Source organism: Squalius cephalus, assembly GCF_949319135.1.
Source record: "Squalius cephalus genome assembly, chromosome: 15".
NCBI lineage: Eukaryota > Metazoa > Chordata > Actinopteri > Cypriniformes > Leuciscidae > Squalius > Squalius cephalus.
In genome coordinates this window covers 20161719-20187793 of record NC_137136.1, presented here as the reverse complement: position 1 = coordinate 20187793, position 26075 = coordinate 20161719, and the positions used below count along the sequence as shown (strand labels likewise).

At 40.4% G+C, this 26075-nt stretch overlaps 1 protein-coding gene across 1 annotated transcript in view; it reads left to right on the top strand.

Annotated features, from left to right (window-relative positions):
- Positions 1-25605, top strand: part of grin2db (glutamate receptor, ionotropic, N-methyl D-aspartate 2D, b) — a 71014-nt gene extending 45409 nt beyond the window's left edge. The window contains exons 7-15 of the mRNA XM_079894799.1: positions 4876-5081; positions 7336-7504; positions 11402-11555; positions 12100-12225; positions 12676-12905; positions 14214-14374; positions 15662-15849; positions 19759-20000; positions 20207-25605. Of these exons, the coding sequence (XP_079750925.1) occupies positions 4876-5081; positions 7336-7504; positions 11402-11555; positions 12100-12225; positions 12676-12905; positions 14214-14374; positions 15662-15849; positions 19759-20000; positions 20207-23398 (4668 nt within the window). The 3' untranslated portion in view covers positions 23399-25605. The remainder of the gene's footprint in view (positions 1-4875; positions 5082-7335; positions 7505-11401; positions 11556-12099; positions 12226-12675; positions 12906-14213; positions 14375-15661; positions 15850-19758; positions 20001-20206) is intronic.
- The last annotated feature ends 470 nt before the right edge of the window (positions 25606-26075 follow it).

The following is a 26075-nucleotide window of genomic DNA, read 5'->3' as shown; positions in this document are numbered from 1 at the left end:
TATCAGCATATCGTTGGTGCCACATGGGACGTTGTGGCTCTACATTTATCCCGCAGAGCACTGCTGTCGTGAGACAAAATAACTGATACCAAACCCAACTAAGTAAATATAGCCGGGGAGAATGTCATATACATGAAGGTGCCACTCAAACTGTGCCTTAAAACAGAATTATTAATATTTAGATGCCACAAAGACAAGGGTAGAGACTGAAAATTGTAATCCCTGGCAGCGCTTGTGTTCTCCACCTCTACAATCTGTTAACAGAGAAAAAGACAGCGGATTATGTTCTTGGGAGAAATTCTTATTCCTTCGGGCGATATTCACTGACATTGAGCCATAAGAGCAAAAAAGTATCGATATAGACTGGGGGTTATTTTTCTGCTGATTCCCATAGCTTGTCACCATCCATATTTATGTGTGTGCTTTATATACTGTACTCTATGTATTCAGTAGCAGAGCATAGCTTAAAATCAATGCTTTTCACAAGTATTGTCATGCCTTGGACCACTGATAGCACTTCGAACGGCAGCGCGTTCTGTCATGCAACAGATTCACCCTAACATGCTCCAGTAGGAAAGTGAGAGGATGCACAGGGATTGTGTTGCCGAGGGCATCTTGAAAGGTCGAGTGTTTGTTTTGTTGATGTTCTTGTATAGGATTTGTTTAGGTGCCAGCCAATGAGCTCCTCTTCACTGCCTGTTCTACATTTAGTCCATTCTGAATCAGGCCAGTCTTTCATTTTCTTAAAATCTTTTATTTCATCCTGTATTGAATAGATAGTTCAACCAAAAATAGAATTCTGTCATTTACTCTCATGTTGTTCCAAACCCAAATGATTTTCTATCTTCTGTCGACCATAAAAGGAGATGCTAAGCAGTGTTTTAATCATGTTCTTTTCTACACAATGAAAGTGAATGGTGACTACTGGGACTGCAAAAAAAAAAAAAAAAATCACTACAGTAAAAGAGCTTCATATAAATCATGTTCTATATTCCAAATCTTCTGAAGTCTTATTATAGCTCAACCTGATCTCATTGCAAAACTTACCTATTTAATGTGGTGGCGATTTCATGTGAATTTGTACAATGTAATTACGAAAACATACGATTTTTTTTTTAGAAAAAAAACTGTAAGCATGAAGATCCACCCCAAAACGTAACCGTCAGTGAGGTGTAAGCACATCATACGAAAAATGAGACTGTACAAATTCATACCAATTCACCAAAGAGGAAAATAGTTATGAATTGCCATCAGTGTGTACGATAGCTTTGTGTGAGGAAAAGGCCAAAATGAATAGTTTTGAAATGACATGAGTAAATCTTGAGAAAAGTTTTAGTTTTCTATTCCATTAAAACTTTTGGTCAAACAATGGCACACTCTATAGAAAACAGTGGTATTTTGTAGTTTTTGAAATCTTTGCACGGAACAACTCTTAAAAAACCCATCAAACGGTGCAACAGTCTGTTAAGGGTTGCATGGTGCTGGTTCTGGCTTTGGCGCCTACGTCTCATTTGCAGATATGTTCTGGAGAAAAGTGCTGTTAGAGACGTCTGGATGCTTTTGTACTTCAGAGTCACGGAGTCTTTGTGTTTCACATAAAATATTTAATGGGGCGCCATAATGTACGTTTAAAAGGCTTCCACGCTGACTATAGGAGGTTTTCAATTTCCATTTGTTTTAGGAGGGCACTCTATTAAAATGTGATGCACGCCGTCTTTGTCTTCGCTCCGTTTTGTCTCTGGTTGTCTTAAATGCGTTCCATCTAACATGGAGTAGACAATGGATGCGGATGACTCAACTACCAGAAGCCGTCGTGCACAAGGCACTTCATGTGACGGCTTCCACATGCAGCATTTATAGTGCTTTAACAAACTAACTGCTACAGCGCTTTTGATCCCATTTGTCCATGCTGTTCTCATAAATCGATAAATATCAGGGGGGAGACGTTTAAGAAATGAAATGCCAGGCACATTTTTCCAAACCCTCTTTGTACCTGTCAGGATGTGTCCATGTGTGTTTATGCTGTGTAAATCTTCTAGTTGATTTGTAAGGATCGCGCTGGGGTAAAAGCGCCTCGTTTCATCCTCCTCTCACAGGGACTTTCACAGAGACGGGGGTGTCATAGCAGCGTGTTTGTGTTTCACCCTGTGAAAGTATTATCCGTTCCCGGGGGAGACGGTGTTTGATCAGGCCCCTGCTCTACCTCTGCCTGCGCGAGGCTCTGCCCCCTCAGCTTGTGCCCAGATCTCTGCTACTCCGGCTCTTTGTTATTCACTGCAGGATCTCTGGTTCTCCACACATGCTCCAACACTCCTATTTCGGTCGTTTTGTCGGCCCACATTCCGACGTCGAGAAGAGTTAAGACGTCTGGCTGACACGGATCGGCCCTGAGAACTCGCCGCATTTCGGAGGTGGGAGAGAGTAAGAAAGATTCAGGGGGGAAAAGGAGAAAGATCAGAGAAGAGAAAGGGAGAAGAGAAACCCAACAGCACGTTGAAACACATTAGAGAGTATTGTAAGGACATGACACTAAACACTCTGCATGATTAGCATTTCTATCCCTCAAGCAGCAGCAAAAAGCCACTCGGATCCCACACAGTCCTATCTTGCCTGGTTGTGCTACTTTGTGACACGCCATGCATATTTTATGAAGCTGTTCAGACATCCTTAATACAAGACGGTGTCACCTGTTGAGATGTGTGGCTGATTCTCTTTCCGTGGCTGATTCTGGGATGACGCTGTCTGTCAGATGCAGACACAACATTCCCTTCCTGTTCTCTTCCCTCCTGTCAGTGGTGCTCAGAGAAAATAGATCTTTGGCTTAACACACTGTAAAGGTGGATGTTTAAGAAGGGTGGAGAGAGTGACAGAGAGAGAGGAAGCAGATAAATGGACAGTCAAACTGACCCAAGCAGACAGATTGATGAACAGAGAACGAGACAGGGACCAGGTGAGCTGATGTCACCTAATCGGCTTTTTGTTATTTCCAATGATCCGCCCCGGAAGCGTTTGATCTCGGTTACAGTGCAGGTAGAAAGTGGGATAACTAGCTCAATGAGACTAGCGCTCGCAGGAATCCGCATGCTGACTGCTGCCATTTCCTGCTCTATTCCTTTCAATTAGTTGCCTCTGCACTGATCCTGTGCTAATATGCAAAGTCTTCTAGCTGCCAGCCTCTGGCTGATCTCTTAGAGTTGTACGCTTGCACATACACAGCGTATGAGAAGTATATTTATTCTTCGCCTGCCATGGAGACTTTGTAACAGTTTTATAAGAGCTGAACATCTTTTGCTGTATCTGAATAGCTCTCGAGGGCTGCTTTGGTGCTGATAGCTGCCAGTCTCTGCCGGCGTGTAGAGGAGACTCCTATGGCTCAATGCTGCGAACAAAGTTTGAGCGTTGGGATTGGGACAGGGCAGTTGTGCATGAAGTGTTTGCTGCTTTACAAACGAGAGGTTGTTGTGTCCTATAGGAATATTTCTGTCATTATTTACTCACCCACGTGTCGTTCCAAACCTGTATGTTATTTTTTCACAAACAAATCATCATATTTTTTCCATGCAGCGACAGATCATGGATCACAAACTGTCAAGCTTTTGAAATGAAATAAAAGCACTCTAAGGGGGGTTTTAAAGTTATGACCTTATTGCAGGTTTGACATTTGTCTCAGATATTTGATGTCATGACATCATGGCGTTCGGTTATGAGACTTCAATTTCAGTCTGAATGTAAATATATGGATTATGTTTATGGTGCTTTTTGCATTGCTTTTTGGCCATCTTGAAGCTTGACGACCTTTGATCAATATTAGCTGTTGTATGAAAAAGATGTGAAGATTCTTTAAATATTCTATTTTTTGTGGTAATATAGATAAATAAATATCTCTTTAAATTGAACTGATGTTTTGTATCGCAGCTATTCTGTTATTGCTGTCTTATGATTAATTACTTGTGTTGTAGCATTTCTTATACGAGTTTTGCTTTGGATAAAGGTCTTCCAAATTAGTTGTACATCAACTTTTTTTGCTGCATTTTGTGTATAAGAGGTATAAGAAAATGTAGAATTAAGAATAAGAATCAAATATTAAATATTATTAATTATTATTAATACATGCAGATTATACTTTTTGTATAAAGGCTTTTTTATACAAAGTATAATCTACATATATTAATAATAGTCATAGTAATACATAATAATATACAATAATATATTATTATTTGGTCAAATAAAAATGTATGATTAAATAATACTTAATTGCATCAAGCATGCTTTTAATTGCCAACTTTGTTGTGGTTTATTTCCTATCAAGGACTGTGTGCGTACTACTGTCTCTGATACAGTACAATACTGCAGGTCTTGATCTTCTGTATATGGATTATGAGCTCAGTTATGCTGTCATAGCCCATCTTGACACATTTTACCCCTTCTTTGTTTTTTCTCAGGCTCGTAACCTTTTCCTCTGTGGCCCGTCACTTAGCTAAAATCTGTCTTTTTTTTCCTCTGAAAAGAAAAATCCACTCATTCCCCAGTGAGTAAAAAGGGCACAGGACCGTTTTTAGAGAGCCCTCAGCTATAAGCTCACAGAGGAACATAGAGGCGATAGTCTTTCATTTTTCACTTTTCACTATCCTTCCCCACTTTACAGGCTTAACCTGAGTAAGGGAAGCCATTCCTACCTGTAATCCAGCCTCAGTGACTTGTTTAGAATAGACCATTTTAAATATCTGAAATCGCTGAAAAGACCTTTGACTTTCATGTATTATTGATTTATCATGGCCACAGTGATTATTATTTTATATTATTGGCCACATTTTTGCAACCGCAAGTCGCAAATGATCTCTGACCCTCGTCCATGCACTGTCTGTGTGGTCTTAGGTAGGATGGTGGGAGAACGGGGTGTTACGTCTGAGATACCCTGCTTGGTCTCGCTATGGCCCCTTCCTGCAGCCGCCCGACGATGCCCAGCACCTGAGGGTTGTGACCCTGGAGGAGCGCCCCTTCGTTATCGTGGAGCTTGCAGACCCTGCCTCTGGAACCTGCATTAGGGACTCTGTGCCATGCCGACGGCCTCTTAATGCCAGGTCAGTAATCATCAGACCTCCTCTTCTGCCATTTATCAGGGATTTTCTATGTTGGGGAAAAGGAACATTGGTTTCCTGGGACTCACTTGAACAATACACAAAAATGTTAAATTAGAAAATTGTACGTTTCAGTGGACAGGGTAAAGAGTTTGTTCCCTGTAGAATTAGTGTGACCTTTCAGTGAGACAGGCATTCCAATGTCATTCCACATTTTCCTAAAATGTCTGAAAGTGATCAAATGCAGGTGTTAGTGGAGGAGTTTTGCCCATGCAAGTTTCTATTAGTACTGCAAACCCTCAGCTTTCAAAGCTATAATCTTTATATTAACTCATTCATTGTTTGTATATAATAGAGTAGTCTTAGTAGTTTTAATGTCTTAATATCTTGCCAAATGTCAATAATTTTCATTTTATTTTATTCTATTTTATCTCTTTTATTGTTGTATTTTACTGCTATTGTTTTCTACACAGTGTATTGCTAGCATTATTTGTATTATTTATTTCATTTGTATTACTGGCAACATATTTATTCATTCATACATTCATTCATTCATCTCAAATTCTTATTCTTCAATTATTAAATCAACATTTCGGCCATCAACCTTTCTCAAAAAAAGTTAAAAGCTATTGTCATGTACTTGTATATACAGTACTTTTTAAAATGTTTTGCTCATCAAGCCTACATTTATTTAATCAAAAATACAGGAAAAAACAGTAATATTGTGAAATATTATTACAATTTAAAATAATGGTTTTCTATTTTTAATATATTTTAAAATATAATTTATTTCTGTGATGCAAAGCTGAATTTTAATCAGCCATTACTCCAGTCTTCAGCGTCACATGATCCTTCAGAAATCATTCTAATATGCTGATTTGATACTCGGTTATTATCAATGTTGTGAAACAGTTGTGTTGCTTAATATTTTTTGGAACCTGTGATACTACAGCAATTATTCAAAATAGAAATCTTTTAACAATATAACACTTTTTATCAATTTAACACATCCTTGCTGAATAAAAGTGAAGGATCATGTGACACTGAAGACTGAAGTAATGGCTGATGAAAATTCAGCTTTGCATCAAATAAATAAATTATATTTTAAAGTATATAACAGTATTTAACAATATTCACAAAAGTACTGTTTTCTTCTGTATTTGTGATCAAATTAATGCAGGCTTGATAGGCATATGACCGGTACTGTATATGAGCAAGGTCTATTTTTTTCTTTTTTCTTTTTTTTATCTTGTTCCAAAAAAATTCTTTGGAAGCATTGGTCATCTTTCTCCAGTCATTTGTCACATTCTTTCAATTTTGTCTTTATATCTGTGTCTCTCACTTTTTTCCCCCAAGATATCACTGTGAAGTTCCTGGGGCTATACTCACCTATCTTAGCTTTGCAATCGATCACTCATTTCCTCTCTCTCTTTTTTTTCACACTCCCCCCTCATTTTGAATTGCCTTGTGGCGATCTCTACTCATACTTAGCCATCATGTTGCTTGTCAATCAGCTTGAGCTCTTGCTGTGTACGTGTGTCTCTGCGGATGCTGTTTCACTACTCCTACACCAGTCATGTAGGCCTTTGTGTTTCATCTCATTTCATCAATTTAAGTTATATCACAGAAAATGTACCAAGACAACATACTACTGAAAACCTTGCCCTTCTCATTATTCTGTCTTTCCTTATTTCACATTCCCTCTGTAACTCTCTGTCACTCTGGTAACAGTGTATCTCTTGTTTTCTCTCGCTGGTGGTGGGGGTGGGGGGTAATATTAATAATATTAACATTATTAGATAATAATAATAATAACATAAAAAGTAATAACATTATTACCCTTTAAAATAACTGTTTTCTATTTGAATATATTTTAAAATGTAATTTATTCTTGTGACGTTAAAGCTTTACTGTCACATTTGATTAATTTAATGCATCCTTGCCGAATAAAAATATGAATTTCCTTTTTTATTTATTTTACTGATCCCAAACTTCTAAACATTTTATTTTATTTTATTTTATTTTATTTTATTTTATTTTATTTTATTTTATTTTATTTTATTTTATTTTATTTTATTTTATTTTATTTTATTTTATTTTATTTTATTTCTAAATATATTATTCCTAAAAAGGAATAATAAAATATTGGGTACCAAATGCATTAACAAATGCTAACAAATTGAACCTTTTTGGGAATGTGATGGATTTTCTTGTCGCGTGCAATAAAGCTAAGTGAGCACTTTCTCTCTGATTACAGTGCACTTCAGGAAGGGGTGGCACCTATGAAACAGTGCTGCAAGGGATTCTGCATTGACATTCTTAAGCGATTGGCCAGAATTGTTGGCTTCACCTATGACCTCTACTTGGTGACCAATGGGAAACATGGGAAAAAGATTGATGGTGTTTGGAACGGGATGGTGGGAGAGGTGAGAAAGGCTTTTTAAAATCTTTCGTCTACTTTAAACTGGCCAGGCTTGTTGTATTCCCATCAGCGCCTCTCCTTATTCTCCTTATTCTGATGAGCAAGTGCCCTGGATGCACTGTCAGCGATATCTCTAAGACTTTACTTGCATATGTAAATACAGGCATTAGGTGGAGAGAGGGCTACAGATTAAAGGCAAAGCTGCTATTCCCTTTAGTATTAGTACTCATGATGATCAAACACTGGGATTATGGGATAGACGAGGTCATGGTGCAGTGTATTTGCAGTAAGGAAGCAATGTGAGCATATGACATGTTTCAATGTTCTTTGTATAAGGATGTATGCGAGTGTGTGGTGAGAGAGTATCCAGGGTTTTCAACGGCAGGGGTGTGCAAACCTTTTCATGCCAAGGACCTTCAAATATGATGATCCCCTTGAGAGGGACTCATGAGTGAGCAAGGAAAAACAAAAAAGATGAAAGTTACAACAAAACAAGAACTATATTTTTTTCCACAAACGTATATATATATATATATATATATATATATATATATATATATATATATATATATATATATATATATATATATATATATATATTTGCTTTTTATTTCTATCTGTTAAAAACTATTACAACTATTAAAAACGATTAATCTCAGAAAAATATAGGTGTGTTTGTTATTTTAATTAAGTATATTTAACCAATACCTTATGTTACCATTATGTAATATTTTTGCTATTTAAAATAATTGTCTTCTATTGTAATATATTTTTTATAATATATTTAATTAAATGTAATGTGTTCCTGTTATGGCAAAGCTGGATTTTCATCAGCTGTTTCTCCAGTCTTTGGTGTCATATGATCCTTCAGAAATCATTCTAATATGCTGATTTGGGGCTCAAGAAACATTTCTCATTATTATCAATGTTAAAAACAGGAAACCATGATACTTTTTTTCAGGATTCTTTGATTAAATAGTAAGTTCAAAAAAAGAGCCTACAGTTACAAAAGAACATGTTATTAGTGTCACTTTTGAACAATTTATTGCATTAATAAAAGTATTAATTTCTTTTAAAAAGGGGGTAAAGAACTTCTCCGTAAAGAAGATAAAACATCCTGAACTTCTATTTTCATGACATTCTTATCTCTAATCTTGTCTCTAATTTTCTTAATGAAAGTTATTATAAAGGGTTGCTGAAGAAATCAAGGCTTTTGTTTATTTTTACTTGGGTTCCTTGAGAGTGCTGGGTCTCTAGGACTGTAGGGCTGAGTGCTGCTCTTTGTAAAGAGTTCCCAGGACAGTGGGTGATGTAACTTGTTGGCCTGTTTGATGACTGAATTCCCACCCGTATCTGCCGGCCTCCAGGACTGCTGAAACACTCTGAACCCTTTCAACACAGTGCCGAGGAATTTGACTAATGGCTCACACGCACATACACAGATGTATCCAAGACAGAGGCCTGAAGCCTGCCCAAAAAGACTTGCCAATGCATGTGAGTGCGAATGACAGACAGGAGGTTGTTGTTTCGAGAGCGAGACCCCGCTGAGGCGCTCACACCCTGGAGTGACGCCTGTTCGAGACAGTTGCTAGGGAATGGAAACAGCTCTTTTCTCCGTCTCATTCCTTCATTTCCATCCTTCTGTTCTTAATATTTCTCACGGTATCTTATGCGTTCTCTTTTTTTTCTCCCCCTGCTCCTTGGTTTTCAACATGTCTCTTTTTCTGTGACCACATCTTTTTCTTTTTCTCAGCCTTTTCCTTTCCCTCTCTCTCTTTCTCTCTCCCTCTCTCGCTCGCTTTTGGTCTTTTCACTGCATATTTTGATGCTCAGCCAATCAGCTGTCAGCACGGCCCCTGTAGGCGCAGTGCTAAGGGTTATTTTCTCAGGCTGCGAGAGTGTGTGTGCGTGAGCGGCTTTGATCTTCTATCTACGACAGGTCCACATTTCCCCTGTGCGTTGTGCCGGCCTGCAGCAGGACCGGGACTGCGGCGCGCTCACAAGGAAACAACTTCATCGATGTTCTTTCCACATTCTCTGCAGACCCACAAACATGCAGGCTCACTTTCCACAAGGATGCAAAAGCTTTCGCCGCACACTGGAAATTATACAACCTAAACAATCCCATTTCCCACATACACATTTATAGGCGCAGGCATGTGCGCATCTTTTCAGAATCAATGCAGCGTTCAAACTGTCAAAGGAGATTTGGGAAAGCTTGTAACCTGCATGACTTTAGGCAGTGACTCAACTCTGCACTCGTCACCATAAATCCCATTCCTCTGCATCATGAGCTTTTTCACACATTCAGGAATGTAAAACAGAATGCAAAGTGAGAAAAGAGCTGCACTGGAAAGTAAAGATGTTAATGTTTTCCCTCCTTTTTGGTATTCCCGTACATGCTTTCTCTCTGTATGGGGTATACTGTCTTGAGATGGATAACCTGCCTCCTGTAGCGTCTATGTGTGCAGGCTTCTTACTACACTATCTGCCCGACCAATTTATGGATACTGGAATGCAGCCAGTATGTGGATTGAATATTAATTAGAGATGGAGGTTCTCAGAATTTGCAGATAGACCACCTGTTACACACCACATATGGCCCCTGTGTTCAGGCAAAATGCCGATTCCTTGCCGAGGACTCACCTATGTTGTAGATAACCAGTTCTTGATAGTTCTTTGAATGTCTAGTTTTAGTGCACAGTGAGTGCTTTGATCAGTAAAGTGTAGAGGAAATTTTGGACCGTGGTGCTCATGCGGGCATCACAAGCTTGATTCATCTTCGTGTCAATTCTCCAGCTCGTTCCACTCTTCTCTCCCTAACATTTTATGTCGTCTTTCCACCAGGGGCATTGCTGGCGCTTCTCCCCATCGAGTAAAAAAAAAAAGTGCACCCTTATTTTCTTGGGGGGCCTGGGGGTAGGGTTCAAAGAACCAAAGTGTTTAATTCTGGTGACTTTTGGAGCAGCAGTTAGCATTATCTGTAGTACTATTGTGTGGCATTAATGTAACTATGGGTAACAGATTATTTCGGTAGTTCAGTTTCTTATTTACATAATTCTAACCGTACATATTTTTAAAAGTCAACCTTTACCTTATCTTTGACAAAGAAAATAGAAACTAAATAAAGTTGACTTTAAACATTACCTTGAGACATTCGAAACTAACGATTTTTATAATAATTATTTAATCTGTTGATTATAATTGTTAAAAAATTATGTATTTTAATTAAATATAATTGAATTATATAAATGGCTATATATAATATGCTAAAAAGGTTGAAATATATAATGCATTGCAAAATTTGAGGTCTGTAAGAAGTCTCTTTTGTTCAATAAGGCTTCATTTATTTGATAAGTAATATTATTATTACTAATAAGTATATTATATATTTATTTATTACTCCAGTCTTCAGTGTCACATGATCCCTTAGAAATCATTCAAATATGCTAATTCTCAAGTCACTTCTTCACTGTCAAGTTACAGATAGGGATTTGCAATAGCTACTCATTCACACATTAGTTAGCGTGGTAGCTAGCTACCTTTCAATCTCTCATTCCTCTGCAAGTCACCGTGGCCACATGATCTCTGAGCAAATCTGAGGTTCCCAAGAAGATCTAAGGTAAGGAAAGAGGTGCCCACCTTGACTTAGTCTCTGACATTTTGGAGATGATCAAATCCATTGACTCAGATAGCTTAGTTTCTCAGGTCAGTATATGGTAGTTTTCCTTGTCAAACAAGGATTAATCAGTAAAACTTTACTGGGCCACAGCAGCATTTAACAGGGAATCGTGCTCCTGTAAAAAGAGTCCCTATAAATCCTGTAAATAAAATGTTCCTACTACAAATAAAAATGGCAAAAGAGCAAAAATACAATCCTCTACTTCCTCCTGTTCTCTAGGTTGTGTACAAGCGGGCAGACATGGCTATCGGCTCCCTCACTATCAACGAGGAAAGGTCAGAGGTCGTGGACTTCTCTGTGCCCTTTGTGGAGACGGGAATCAGCGTCATGGTCTCTCGCAGTAACGGAACTGTCTCTCCCTCTGCTTTTCTTGGTGAGTCTCATGTGAGCCATAATGTTTCATCATATTAGACTTTAATCAGTCTCTGTTGCATGTGATTATGATGTATGACTTTTCAGGTACTGGTGCGTATCTTTCCAGAGCTCATCAATCAGACTTACAGTTCCCTTTCAAAACAAACTGTTTATCACACTTCAGTGAGAAGAACTAAATCAACATTTTTCCAGACGTGCTCTTTATTTTATTTTATTTTATTTTATTTTATTTTATTTTATTTTATTTTATTTTATTTTATTTTATTTTATTTTAATTAATTTATAATAAAATCTAATTTATTTTTATAATAAACTCATTTTATTTTTATTTTTCACAAATATAACATGGTTTTAAAAGCCTAGTTAAGTTAATTTAATTCAAATTCAGATTGAATCATGTCCAAAGGTCTCCTCCAGTTCTAATGTTTGCTACAACCTTGGTATTGATTTCTGCTCTGAGTTGTGTACAAACCAAGTAGAAAAACTACTACTAATGGTTTTGATGCCTCTGTCCTCTTCTCTTTCTCTGTGCCCTCTCTCAGAGCCGTACAGCCCTGCTGTGTGGGTGATGATGTTTGTTATGTGCCTGACCGTGGTGGCAGTGACGGTTTTTATCTTTGAGTTTTTCAGTCCAGTGGGGTACAACCGCAGCCTTCAGAGTGGCAAGAGTGAGTCTGGTTTATTCTTAGTCCTGCACGTAACCTTCAATAATAATAATTAGTAGTCTCAAGTGTTATTTTAACAGAGATTAATGTGCACAGTTGCTTGTCAGTTGCTGAGTTTATTCAGGAGTCCTAATGGCTGAGTTCACCTCTCTCTTTATTGGCCTGGACGTGGGTTTGATATCTGTGGTGCAGGCAGTTTCTCAGATACTCATGTATAATAAAGCACTGCAGACATGTGCTCTGTATTCCTCTCCCTCCTCTGTTCTCTTCTTCATCCTCTGGCACTGGCACCCCTCTCACGCCTCATCGTCCGCATAGCTTAGGAAGCCTTTTTTTATTTAATTTAGCAGTTATGATACTTTTTAGTTTGTGTTGAGCTTATGAAGTGCCTTTAAAATTCAAGGCCATGTTGAAATTCTTTCTTTCTCTGTTTCGCTTGCTTTTCCCTGTCAGAGGCCGGAGGTTCTACATTCACAATAGGGAAGTCAATCTGGCTTCTTTGGGCGCTGGTCTTTAATAACTCCGTTCCAGTGGAGAACCCCAAAGGAACTACTAGCAAGATCATGGTTCTTGTCTGGGCTTTCTTTGCTGTCATCTTCCTGGCTAGCTACACTGCCAACCTGGCTGCCTTCATGATCCAAGAGGAATACATTGACACTGTGTCTGGCCTCAGCGATAAAAAGGTAAGGGAATAGCGGTTTCAGAGATACTGTAGAAGCAGAGAGTGTTTATTGGTGCGTATAGATGGACATATAAAGTTTTCATAATTTGTGATGTGGCGTTGACATGGATTTTGGGATCAATATTCTTTAAGACTACAGAGACTAGAGTTAGACTGGAATTTGAGATTGACAGTAGCTCAAATTGGCTGTTAAGTGGATAAACAGCATGAAGAAACATTTTCTCACTGTTTGTCTTTTGAAGAGCCTATGCTTTCAAAGTATTACTGAAATGACACACATTTTGGAAGAAAGACTATTACGTTGATTTTAAAATGTAATGAAATATGTATAAACTTTGGATTTTAAATATCACAGTTTCCACAAAAATATTAACCAGCACTACTGTTCTTAAGCAGCAACAAATATGTAGAATGATTTCTGAAGAATCATGGGAAGGAGATTTATTTTCAAAACATGTAAAAATCAACCTCAAACTTTAACGGTGTACAGACAAACACACACACTTGCAAGTATTTGATAGCCCTGCATTCTCATCTTTACTGTTTGGCCATTCAGCTCCTGTATTACATGAAAAGCTGCCTAATTTTATAAAATACCTTATCATAGCTAACAATAAGGACAATTCATACTCAATCTTCTGCTAGCAACCAGAGTATATTGCCTCAACTTGTTCTTGCGTTTTAATACAGTGGTAGTGCTCGTGGGTCTGTGAGATGTTCAGTAGTTTGCCATTCTAGCGTGGAAATGTTCCTTTGCCCTCGCTCTTAGTGTTGACCTTGAATATTCTACAGGGATTCACACTGAAGGAAACACACTGACATAAAAAACAAAACAATGTTTTGCTTTCATGGCAAATGAATGTACTTATGTACACTAAATATGTACCCATTGTGTTTGTGTCATTTTCAGAAAAGAAGCTACATCAAAAACTGGATACTTAAAGTCATTTAACTTGCGGTGGCTTTTGTTGGTTCTTTTTCTAAGTGCCTTGTGTTCATTTTGTAATCCCTTTTTAAATGAAAATAGTTTCCCCCATCTGCTTCACTATTGTGAAGCGGAATGAACACAATGTGCATGTCAGCACTGCTGCTTTGTATATTGTTCTGTGTTTATGATGTATTATAGTTGGTTTTGACAGCTGCAGTAGCTCTAGTCTGTTTCTAACATGCGTTCACTGTCACACGTCATTCATGTTTATTCTTGCAATATTTTTTGCATTGTGCTCTATTGTTAGTCCACTAATTACTTTGAAAAAAACAAATGCAACATCAATTTCAATCACTGTTTCATACTGTTTCCCTCTCTCAGTTTCAGCACCCCACAGAGCAGTACCCCCCTCTGAAGTTTGGAACGGTCCCTAACGGAAGCACAGAGAAAAACATCCGCAGTAACTATCCAGACATGCACCAGTACATGATCAAATACAACCAGAGAAGTGTGGAGGACGCCATCTCCCACCTCAAGTCTGGGTCTGTGCTGGTTTTCTTACTCTCACTGTCTTCCGTCATTCTATTTCTCATACAGTTTTGAATTTTGTATTGTATTGTATAATGGTTTTCAGCTTTAGTTTTAATGGTGCATAGATGATTCTTTCTTGTTTGTAATGTATATTTAACTGCATTTGAAACTACCATTACTAATCACCCTAGCTTTTCATTTGGACTAGATCCACACTGGAGTTCAAGAGTGTTTCATAAGCAACAAAAAAAAAATCTTAAAAAAACGTTGTATTTGTGTTATTCTGTTTAATTTCCATTCACAATGAAATGTGCACATTTATAGTTTTGGGATCAAGTGATAAAAACCTACTGTTTTTGTAAGATTTCTAAAACTGATCATGGAGCCCAAACCATAAGGCCTATAGATTTGAAATTTGGTGGTATGGTAGAACTATTGGCCATTACTTTGCCGCACAGGGACACAGCCCAAACAGCCAAGTGGGGGCGCTATAATGAAGATAAATGCGTTTTAGGTTGTACATTTTGAACTGTGTATCTCCTGAACCGTATATCACTGGATCCATGATCTCTAAATGTAATCCTTGAGTCAAGACAAACCAAACGTATATCCTAAATGTAATTTCTGTTCTTTGTGGGTGTGGCCCAGTTTGCTCAAAAGTCTACAACCTCGAAATGCAAGATTTTCATAAAATGACAGATGGACAATAGATGGGGCTACAACAGTGATAAATTTGAGTGGTCAGATCTCTACTCTAATTGTCTTGAAATAACTGATTGTCTGAGAAATGCTTTATAATAAAAACAAAAACAAATTCTTAAAGTTCCAGCCCTGATAATTTCAGTGTAGCTTTCATTCCTTTGCAAACTCATTTATATGTATTTCTGTTAACGAAAATACTTCCGCTGTGTTTATTTAGTTTCTGTCTTTGTAATTGTTTACATAAACAATAATAACCTTGTTTTCAACATGTTATCTAACATCTCTCACTTTTCCTCTCGCTTCCTTACACCTCCCAGCCCCGAGTTCCTTTACGATGTGTTTGCACATTTTTCCCTCCTCCCACACTTCCTCTGTTAGCCCTGTACACCTCACACACGTTTCCTCTATTTATCATGAGTTGTTAATCCACACCATGGTTTTCCTGAGCCTGTCATTTCCTTATCCATTTTTAGCAAAAGTGATAATATAATGCCGCCACACTACAACTTTCCTCTCTGCTCTCTTTCTGTCTATCACCCTCCTCCATCCCACTCTCTGTCTCTTCTGACTCATACTCTTCCTGTCTGTGTCTGCAGTAAGCTGGATGCCTTAATCTATGATGCAGCCGTGTTGAACTACATGGCTCGTAAAGATGAAGGCTGCAAAGTAATGACCATCGGCTCAGGGAAAGTATTCGCCACAACTGGTTACGGCATCGCCCTGATCAAGAACTCCCGCTGGAAACGACCATTGGACCTGGCCTTACTGCAGCTGGTGGGCGATGGTGAGGGTCTGAAGGTTCTGCAGTATCAAAGTGCTAAAATTGAAGGAATTGTATATTAGTGCATTTATGCTGTTGGGATGTAGGAGATTAAAGTCTTTTTTATGCATGTTTAGCAAGACTTCATTAGCCTGAACTGCTAGCTTCAAGCCATCTTCCCAGCCATTTTGTTGTAATCCAGTTTCCTTAACATGACGCAATATGTATCTGTTGTCTGCCAGGTGACATTTGTCTTTGTGCTAGCAGGCTGTTTACTGATTTAAAGGAGGTGATAGCAACCTATTGATGCATAAAAGAGATGTATCATGTATCAAAGATTCAGTCTTGGGAATGACAGAAGTGTGTGTGTGTGTGTGTGTGTGTGTGTGTGTGTGTGTGTGTGTGTGTGTGTGTGTGTGTGTGTGTGTGTGTGTGTGTGTGTGTGTGTGTGTGTGTGTGTGTGTGTGTGTGTGTGTGTGTGTGTGTGTGTGTGTGAGAGAAATGGAGAAAGAAAGTCTGCTCTGTTCCAAAACCTATGAGATGCTTGATGCAGGATTGTGGGTCATCAAGCTGTGTATTTAAAGACCCCATGTGGTGAAAATCAAGTTTTTAATGTTGTTTATATGTCTATATGGTGCTTTTAATATGCTTTAAAACAAACCATGTGCAAATTCATAAGTCAACACCATTGCAGTATTTTCTGCAGTGAACCAAAGACAGTCTCAAAAACGCTGGTGTTTCTGACGTCACAAACTACCTTGTAACCAATCACGTCAGCGTGTGATCGTCAACGAGTTGATCTCTGAGCTGGTGTGAGTGAGTGGAGGCAAGGGTGCCAAGTTACATTCAAGCTATTTTAAGGCATGAAGAATATTTTTTTTTTTAATTCCAAACTAGTCAGTTAGACAGTTCCATAATGGTTAGGAAAACTACACAGGCAGTTGCCTGTGTTGGCAGCAGGTAGCTAGTCAGCTCACTAGGTTTTGGAACCAAGCAATTGTGTGAGATGTGTGTGTTGAGTGACTGTCCATTATCACACTCCATAGAGGATTAGCTGTTATGGATTTGCAATGTCAGAGTGGAACGCATCTGATTCAAATGTGCTTGTCCTAGTACTAATTCTTTAATTGTCATTTATACACCATCCTCCCTGTCTTCTCCCAACACACACATACACAAACACATAAATGTACTAGCTATCTCACACAGTGTTTTGTTTCAAATGGATGGTTTGTTTGATTGCTGTTTAAATCCTCTTTGGCTTTTGGTGTGTCAGAGAGAGAGAGAATGAAAGAATGTGTGTGTACGCCAGGTTCCCACAGTGCGATCGTCACACCGGTGCCAGGTTCTATTAGCTAACACCACAATTTAACAGCTGAGAAGCTTAACAAGTGAAATGAACAGTGACTTTTTTTTATTCATTTGGTTGGTGGTTGTTCTGGTGGGTGTTTTATCTGATGTTATTTTCTGAATTCTGTCCTTGTTTTACATTTAAAATGTTAAAAACCATTGTGGTTTTCTGGGGATAATGAGTATATATATATTCAAATATTTTAATCTCATTGATTTAATGAATTTCTGCTGTAATGACTGCTCTTATCACTCTTCTTTTTCAAAATGCTTCATTGGACAATCATGAAAGAAAATGTCAGTGCTGTTGCTAAAGGTTGCCTTTTAAAGGTTGCCTTTTCTACATAAGCATATTTGTTGATGGCATACTGTATCAACACAAAATAACGTACAATTCTTAACTGATGAAATTGTGCCGACCCAAGAAATTAGCTCTGAAGCTTAAACATGTGGGAAGTTACTATGGAGGTATTGAATAATTTTTTTGCTGTACAACAGCTTCAACTATAATTTGTACTTTTATGTTTCTTTTGAGCCTTTAAAAGCCCCAGGAAACCACTTGTCCATCTGCAGCCTTTTCATTTCTTTTAAACTGCAGGTAACCTTATTGGTCAGTACCACGCAAAAGCACTTCTTACCTGCTAAAAGCGTTTTGTTATGTTATCTCTGGGCCAGCAGCTTTCTTTGCTGTGGTCGTCTAGAATAGGAGTCCTTTTACCTACTAACAATTTCAGAGGACTTATTACAGTGGTCAGAGATGCCTCTGCGGTTCCGATCTGTTTATAAAAGTGTTGACCTTTAAGGCTGATCCAAGAGCAATGTTTGCTTTAGCATGATAGTGGTTTGGGTCAGGACGGGATCAGAGGGGGCTGCACAGGGAACAGTGTTGGAGGTCACACAAATGGCACAGACTGGCTGTCTGCCTGAGCTTAAAGACCTTGCTAAAGCATTAGCTGTTTAAATGTGCCCACTTAATCGTGCCAACCCTGAGTTCCATTGCCAAACAGAAGCTGTTATGGCAAGAGCAAAGGTGTGAAAGTATGTCTACATGTGTTAGAATGTGCTATGCGCACATTTGTACTGAATGTGTGGGTGTGTATTTAACTTAACTTAGCGTGCATCTATAAAGCTGTGCAAATGTGTGAATGGTGACTATGTGTTTATAATATAGCTGTGTGTGTGTATATGTATGTTCTCAGTATGACACACCTGCTAAGTTTGGCTGTGGTCAGTGAAGTGGTTTGCCAGAGCCACTGGCAGGAGTCAGAAGGAGGTGAATGGACAGTGTCAACAGAGTGAGGCAGTGCTCGGATCCAAGCTGGGCTCGTGCTGTTATCTGTTCAAGTCCCATGTGGGATTCAGCTTGCGCTTCCTCGTCCTGCTTGACTGCATTTTCTTTTGTGAAATGTTTTATGTGATGTGTCTGCGGCATCTCATCTACATTGTGATTAATGCCCGCAGGTTACGCTTGCTGGATAGTTTGTTTTGATAGCATAAGAGACAGATGCCATAATTCAAACTCTGTGAGAACAACGCAACTGTCATTTACAGTGTGATGGGTGATGATGTACTTTTATTATGTTACACAGCACTATTTTGAGATGGCCCATACTGAGATAACGTGGTGCAGTTGGCCAGTTCTCATCAAAGCAGTTAATGCTGCAGTACATGCCTCGGTCTAGTAAGGATTGCAGTAATTCACAAGCTCGTCTTTCTGTAGATAAAAGGTGAGATTCTGATTTTCTCTTGAGTTTGCAGCAGGCCTGACCATCTTCCAGCACAATTAAATGATTATGATCTCACCCTTTCACCGTTCGGTCTCCCTCTCTGTCCTCTTGTTTTTCTGCCCTCTGCCTATCACTCTGTTGCTCCTTCTTTATTTTACTTTCCCTTTCCTGTTCCATCTTTCACAACCAAATATGTACATCCACATGTACTGTTTTCCCTGTCGCCATCTGTCTTCATCCCTCTTTTTATGTTAACTTTATCCTCTCTGAATAGAAAAGGTGCTTCTGCTATTTGTCATAATGACAAAGTCACTCTCTTCTTCTTTTCCACATGCCTTTTACTTATTTCTTCACATCCTCTCATTTCCCATGATACAATGCCGCATTGAAAAGACAAAGAACTTTGCTCTCCTTCCTTTTTTATCTTCTCATTTACCCTCTGAGGAAAAGAGGATATGGGTAGATCATTATGCAGGACCTAGCCTTTGCTAGCCTACAGGCCTCTTGCTCTCTTCCTCTTCCTTTCACTCTTTCAAAATTAACAAAAACTTACCCATTTGATCAGCTTCTAAACAGAACTTCACAGTAATGTTCCCATTTACCCACAGGGACCTGTTCACTTGACCTCTGACCTGTAATGTTTTCAGTATAAAACTCTACAGATCTCAACAGATTTACACACATTTAGTATTAGCATCTGCTTCCTGCTACAGCAAGCATGTGGGAAAGGCAACTCAATGCCATATTGCATTCATACATGTTTTATTGATACATCTGTGCCAAGTAGTTGTATCACTTATTAAATGAGAAAATGAGTAATGTTAATGCCTTGTATTTCTCTCCCCTCTCCACTCAGATGAGATTGAGATGCTAGAGCGTCTCTGGCTCTCAGGGATCTGTCATAATGATAAAATTGAAGTGATGAGCTCCAAACTAGACATAGACAACATGGCCGGTGTTTTCTACATGCTGCTGGTGGCCATGGGCCTAAGTCTGCTGGTCTTCGCCTGGGAACACCTGGTTTACTGGAGGCTGCGGCACTGCATGAACAAAATGGGCCAGTCCGGCAAACTGGACTTCCTACTCGCCTTCAGCAGGGTGAGAGAGGGTGTGAAGTGAGAGTGTAAAGTGAAAGAGTGAGTGATTATTAGTCACTGGATGAAAGACATATGGAAGAGTTTGAGTAGAAGAAAGATGGTAACATGGACATGCCTGTGGTATTACAGATGGGGTGAGAGTGATGCAATGAAAGCTGATTTGCCCTTATTATCAAAATATGACTTAACAATTTATTGTACTCTTAGGGAATGTATAGCTGCTGCAGTTTTGAAGATGAAACTGCACAAGGTGGGGTTAAAGTCACAGTTCCTGGCCACCATCACACTGCCATGATTCCTGCTTCTTCCTCACATGTGGTCACTTCAGCTGTATCCAATCCAGCCATTGCCATGGTGCAGCAGCAGCAACCACAACAGCCTCAACCTCCTCAGTCTTACAAAACACCTCTTCCTGGTTCCCCTCCCACAATTGTTCATTCTGGAGCAGCCCTGGGTCCTGCAAATACTCAACTTATAGGAGCTCCGCTCCCATGCACTACTTTCTTACCCCGGCCAGATCGCAGACTGGCGGTTGTGGACCGCTGGAGACTACCCAAAACCGCTAGTGCCACCACCTCCATGGGTGTGAGAGGAGCCCTAGCAGAAACAGGGCCCTTACCCCAAAAGGTGGCACCTACCTGGGCAAGTGGTGGAGGTACGGGTAGTGGTCTAGATGGATATAAGCGCTACTATGGACCTATTGATCCGGAGGGACTTGGGACATGTCTGGAACAACAGACAGGTTCTCAAACTCCAAAAACTGTCCCCAGAGCCCACCAACAACCCCCACCAACTAGTGTGGCTTTCTATCAGGAGAAGGGCATGGACCATGGCATGGGGAAGAAGGTGGGAGTGGGTACTGGTGGAGGGGGTCAGGGTAGAGGGGTTAAATCTCTGGGAACTCCAAGGCTTCCTCCTAAAAGCCAGGCCCCAGCCCCGCTGACACCTAACCCCCCGCTGCAGCACCCCTCTCCCCCTCTCCCTTCATCCTTCTGGAGGAAGCGGCGACCAAAAAAGCCCAAAGAACCTGGTGGCCCACTGTATGAAAACATCCTGCCACTGGGCCGGAGAGGTGGAGGCAGGGAAGCGAGTCGAAGACCGAGACCCTCTCCTCCTCTCCCCATCCCTGTGCCAGTCACACATTCCCCATCCTACACTCCTCCATCACCATCTCCCTCACTCCCCTACACCTCCACATCATCCTCCTCATCCACCACCAGCTCCTCAACCACATCTTCAGCCACATCCTCACGTTCCACCTCTCCTTCATCCACTTCCACGGCATCATCTCGCAGCACCCGAGATAGAGAAGGTGAGGAAGAGGATGAGGAGGATTTGGATGAGCTGACTGAAGAGTCTAGTCTTCTGCAGGGCCACAACAGAACCAGGGACAGAGAACGGTCTATCCTTTCCCCTAGATCTCTCACTCATGGACCTCCTCCTCCTATACCCCCACGTAAACCGTGGGGCACCTTTGGAGACAGGGAGCATAAGAAGGACAGAGAAAGAGAGAGGGGTGGCAGTCAGCTAGCACAGCTTCAGGAATGGTGGGCAGGGTGGGCAGAGAGAGAGAGGGACAGAGAGAGGAGTAGTGGAGCCCAGGGAGACACAGAAAGGAAAAGAGAGAAGAAACGTAGGAAAGAGAGAGACAAAGAGAAAAAGAAAAAGAGGAAGAAAAACAAAAAACGGAAAAAGAGGGAGGAGCGTGAAAGGGAAAGAGAAAGAGAAAGGAAGCGTCGCAAGGTGAAAAAGAAGAAAAAGAAGGCAATGAAAACAAAAAAAAAGAAGAAATTGTCTTCTGGTAAGCGGTCAGAGCCAGAGGAGGGTGATGTTGAGGCAGAGAGAGATGGAGAGGGGGATGGGGATAGAGAAGGAGAGTACTCATCATTTTCCACTCAATACCGCAGCGCATTTGTGGACAAAGGCAGTCTTTCAGCTTGGGAGGGAGAGAGAGAACGAGGGAGGAGAGATGGAGGTGAGGACGAGGGGGACGATAGAGAGGATGAGAGTGGGGGGGGTAGAGGAAGGGAGAGAAGACCCAAAAGCTCCCATTCACAACATCGACCATCCAGTAAACGTTATCCCAACCTCAACAAACTCCCCTCTTCAGTCAAATTCTGGGTCAGTGGAGGAGAAGCAGGTGGCACTGAGGCCTCCGGACCCTCCCCTCCCTCCTCTTTACATACGCTCCTCTCCTCGTCCAAGAGACGGAGGAGTAGTGGGGTAGAGAGAGAGGCAGAAGGGAGAGTAGGAGAGCGCAAGCCACTGCTTCTCCACTATGAAAGGGGGCGAGTTAACACAAGAGAAGGCCTGTCCCTCCATGAGTGGGACTCTGAGGACGAGGAGGAGGAAGGGGAAGAAGAAGAGAGAGAGAGAGAACGAGAGAGGGAGAGAATAGAGGAGAGAGTGCAGCGTGCAGGGAGAGGAGCAGTGTCTGAGTCAGAGAGGGACAGAATAAGAGCAGAGGAAAGCTTTTCTGATGAGGGGTCCTCAGGAGAGTTTGGCCGTTTTGAGAGGTACTGGGAAGGAACTGGTGTAGGTGGAGCCAGCGGAATTGGGGGTGGGGGCTGGTTTTTTGGAACATACCCTGCTCGAGAGAAAGGTGGAAGTGTCAACAGTAGAGATGATTCCATTTTGGGTCGGGCTGAAGGGTGGGGTGTGGCAGGTGATTTCTGGGCTTCAGGTCCAGGGATTGGATGGGGTTCTGGGGGAGGCAGTGGAGGGCTGGGTTCACAGTGGCCACCCCCTCCAACCTCCCTTCCACCACCGCGACGCTATTGGTCAGTGGACAAATTACAGATGAAGGGTGAGAAGCGTAGCCGCAGTGGAACAAAAAGCAAAGGTCAGAGGTCTCGGGATAGAATGCAAGATGCAGCATCATGTACGTGTACACAGTATGGGCACGGTAGGCCCCACATACACCACAAACACAGCAGTGCTCAGTCCCATAGTCAGGAGGATCTGCTTCCTCACTGCCACAGCTTCAGTGGAAGCTCTCGGCCCAAAGCACCCCCTAATCCTGACAAATCCAAATCCGGAAGCCAGTCCAACCTAAGTTCCCAGCAAGCCCAGCTCTCAGAACACATACCCCAGGCATCACCCTCCTCACCTCAGCCACTCCTACCCTCATTATCTGTACCTTCTGCTCCCAACTCCCTACCCATGCCCATTCCTCCACCTCCATCCTCTGCATCCATGTCCCCTCCACCTGTGCTTTCCCCTGGGGCTGCTTCCAGCTCCTCCCAAGCAGCCACCGCCAGTGCTAAGCTTCAGTACCAGAGACTTCGGTCTGTGCCCCAGCCAAGACGATTCTACTCCCCACACCTGCCACTCAAAGCCAAGAGCTTATGCTCACGCCGTGGTTCTGCCCATTTCTCCAGCCTAGAGAGTGAAGTATGACACGGGGCTTCGCTGCTGCGCGTGTGTGTGAGCTCTACTGTGAAGCGCAGCTGGAGTGTGATGCACATACATGCGCCGCACCAAGACGAGGAAAACGTCCACGACAGTGACCAGAGCAGCAAAGATACAGCAGTCAAAGCAGGGAAAGGCTCAACAAATTATGCCGCGGTCACAATGGATACTCCAGCCGTGCTCCATCTCCGGTCTGAGCTGAGTATTATGATGTCCTCTGTGCTCCTCTCCTCCAATGAGAACAGTGGATAGCAAATGTCTGGGATCTTTCTGTGAGTAATGATGTCATGTTTACACATATACACTCCCTCAAACAAGGAAAAGACATTTTTGGATCGTCCACATACAACATGTGACAGACAACAAATACTGCTGTGGCTGAAACTGGCTATTCAGTTTATTTACAGATGACTAAAAATTAATATATATTCAATCTGAATGCAGTCATGGAGAGCCTCAGATGATCAGCATCAACCCACTGACTGAAAAATTGTCTCCATGGCAACCTGATGCTCATAGATACAGAAATACCCTTTTTTCTTTCTTTTCTTTTTCTTTCTTTTTTTGACACTTGCAACAGTGATGTTATGGCATCAGTACCTGTTTGGCCTCCTCTTTTAAGGCCATGCTGGAAAATTATTAATTGAAATTTGACCTCAAAGTAAACAAAGAGTAAACTGTCACTCTTTCTGTATTTCTGATTCAAAGATAATCAGAATCTACATGGAGCCATTTCACTCATCAGAACTCTTGTTGTCCTATCAGAACTCCAATGCCATGGTGTCACTTTGACATCAAATAGGGATGACTTTATGTTCTAAAGAGACAGACTTCAAAAGATAAACAATAAGAACACAAACAAAACAAAAATGTAGCAATTTTTTCTGTATATTTTTTTTTTCCTTTCAGGTTTCCTTTTCTTTAATGCTGTTTATTGCTCTCACTGTGGTCGTATTTTAACAAAAGGGTAAACCAGCTGTGTCTGATGTTAAATAGTGGGATTATACATGTGAAGGCAATTTTTAATGAGTTATTTCTTTTGATAACAGAATTTTCAAATTGTCACAACTAGATCCACGGCACTGCCCAAAGTGATGGTCCTTTCTTTGCATACAAGCAATACTTGTCTTTCATCATTTGATGATGGGTTGCAATATTTATGATTGGCACTAGATGGCTACATAATATTAAAAACTGTATGTTAACAATTATAAATGGTGGACCAAGAGTGGATCATGCTTGTTTTGTTCCTTAATCATTAGGTTTCGAACTGACAGCTTGCTGTGTTTCCAGGATGGTTAAGGGCAATGTTTAAAAAAGCTGAGGCTGTCGTTGTCACTGATTGTGCATTATCAAGTCAAGCCTACTTCCAGTGCAGAGTTGCATATAATAAAGCACAAGTTGCTGGCTCTTGTCAGTGCAAATGTTAACATATGATAATGAAGAGTCAAGGACAAACATTTCTTATCGATTTTTAACCAAAAGCATCCTACACCATTTATTTTGGCTAGAGTATTGATGTCAATCATACAGAGATTCGGTTTCTGAATACCTATTTGACGTCAGGCACCGCTTATTTGCCCGTGTTGTAGTTGAATGTAGCTTTGAAATGATTTAGCAAAAAGTAGACATGCGGTAGGTTTTGTAGCATTCTGGATACAGTTACTCATCACAAGAAGTGACAATTACACTTTTATTCTGGGGGGCATAGAGGGCTTGTACATGTCGTCACAGATCAACAGATTTGATTGCCCTTTATTTGATATAAGTGATGTTTGTCTCCCTTTCATATCTTGTTCATTTAAACAAGACCCCCTGGGGAAGGTTCGTCATCAACTACAATAAAATTTAGGGCTTTTTCACATTTTAAAGACCCACCTGTCATCGCATGAGTCAAGAAATAACAAGCTCAGGTATTGAATTGCGTGTTGTGTAATTTGAATCACACACAGCCACTTAATCCCCTCGGTCAGCGTTTCTTCCAATGCCGGGAATACGGGTGCGTCAGCAGAAAGTCCACCGCACCCGGCATGGAAGGGGGAGGGGCAGGAAGATGGATGTAGAATGATTGAATTAATATAGTGTGCCATGAGTACACTTGATCTGTCATTGACCCTTACTGAGTTAGAAGGCGCTAACACAGAATTCTGTGACTGCATGTACAGAACAGACTTATAATTCCCATGTAGCTTTTTCTTGAGAACAAAAAAGAAATATTATCTCTATATACTATGTTTTTGAGAATGTATCATGTTATACTGTGAATTGACATAGATATTTTATTGCCCATTGTATTCAGTTTTCATTGCCATCATATAATTTATCTATACAAAATATATATATGTACAAATAAATATATACATATATATACAGACAGGTATATATATATATAATGAGTTAAGTTTGATATACTTGGAGGAAGTGGTAGAAATAGTTTTAAATGTTTTAGCTTTGTAGCAATTCTAGACTCTGGAGACATTTTTGAATTTTGATTCCTCCTATATGACTGTGAAAACATTAGTGCCTGTGAAGAAGAAAAAAAACAAGTCTAATATCCTTTCATCCATCCATCCATCCTTCTGTCCATCTTTTTTTATTTATAGCAGATCTTCACAATTACTCTAATACTACCTAAATAGCTTTCATAGCACTTGTGTTTTAGCTC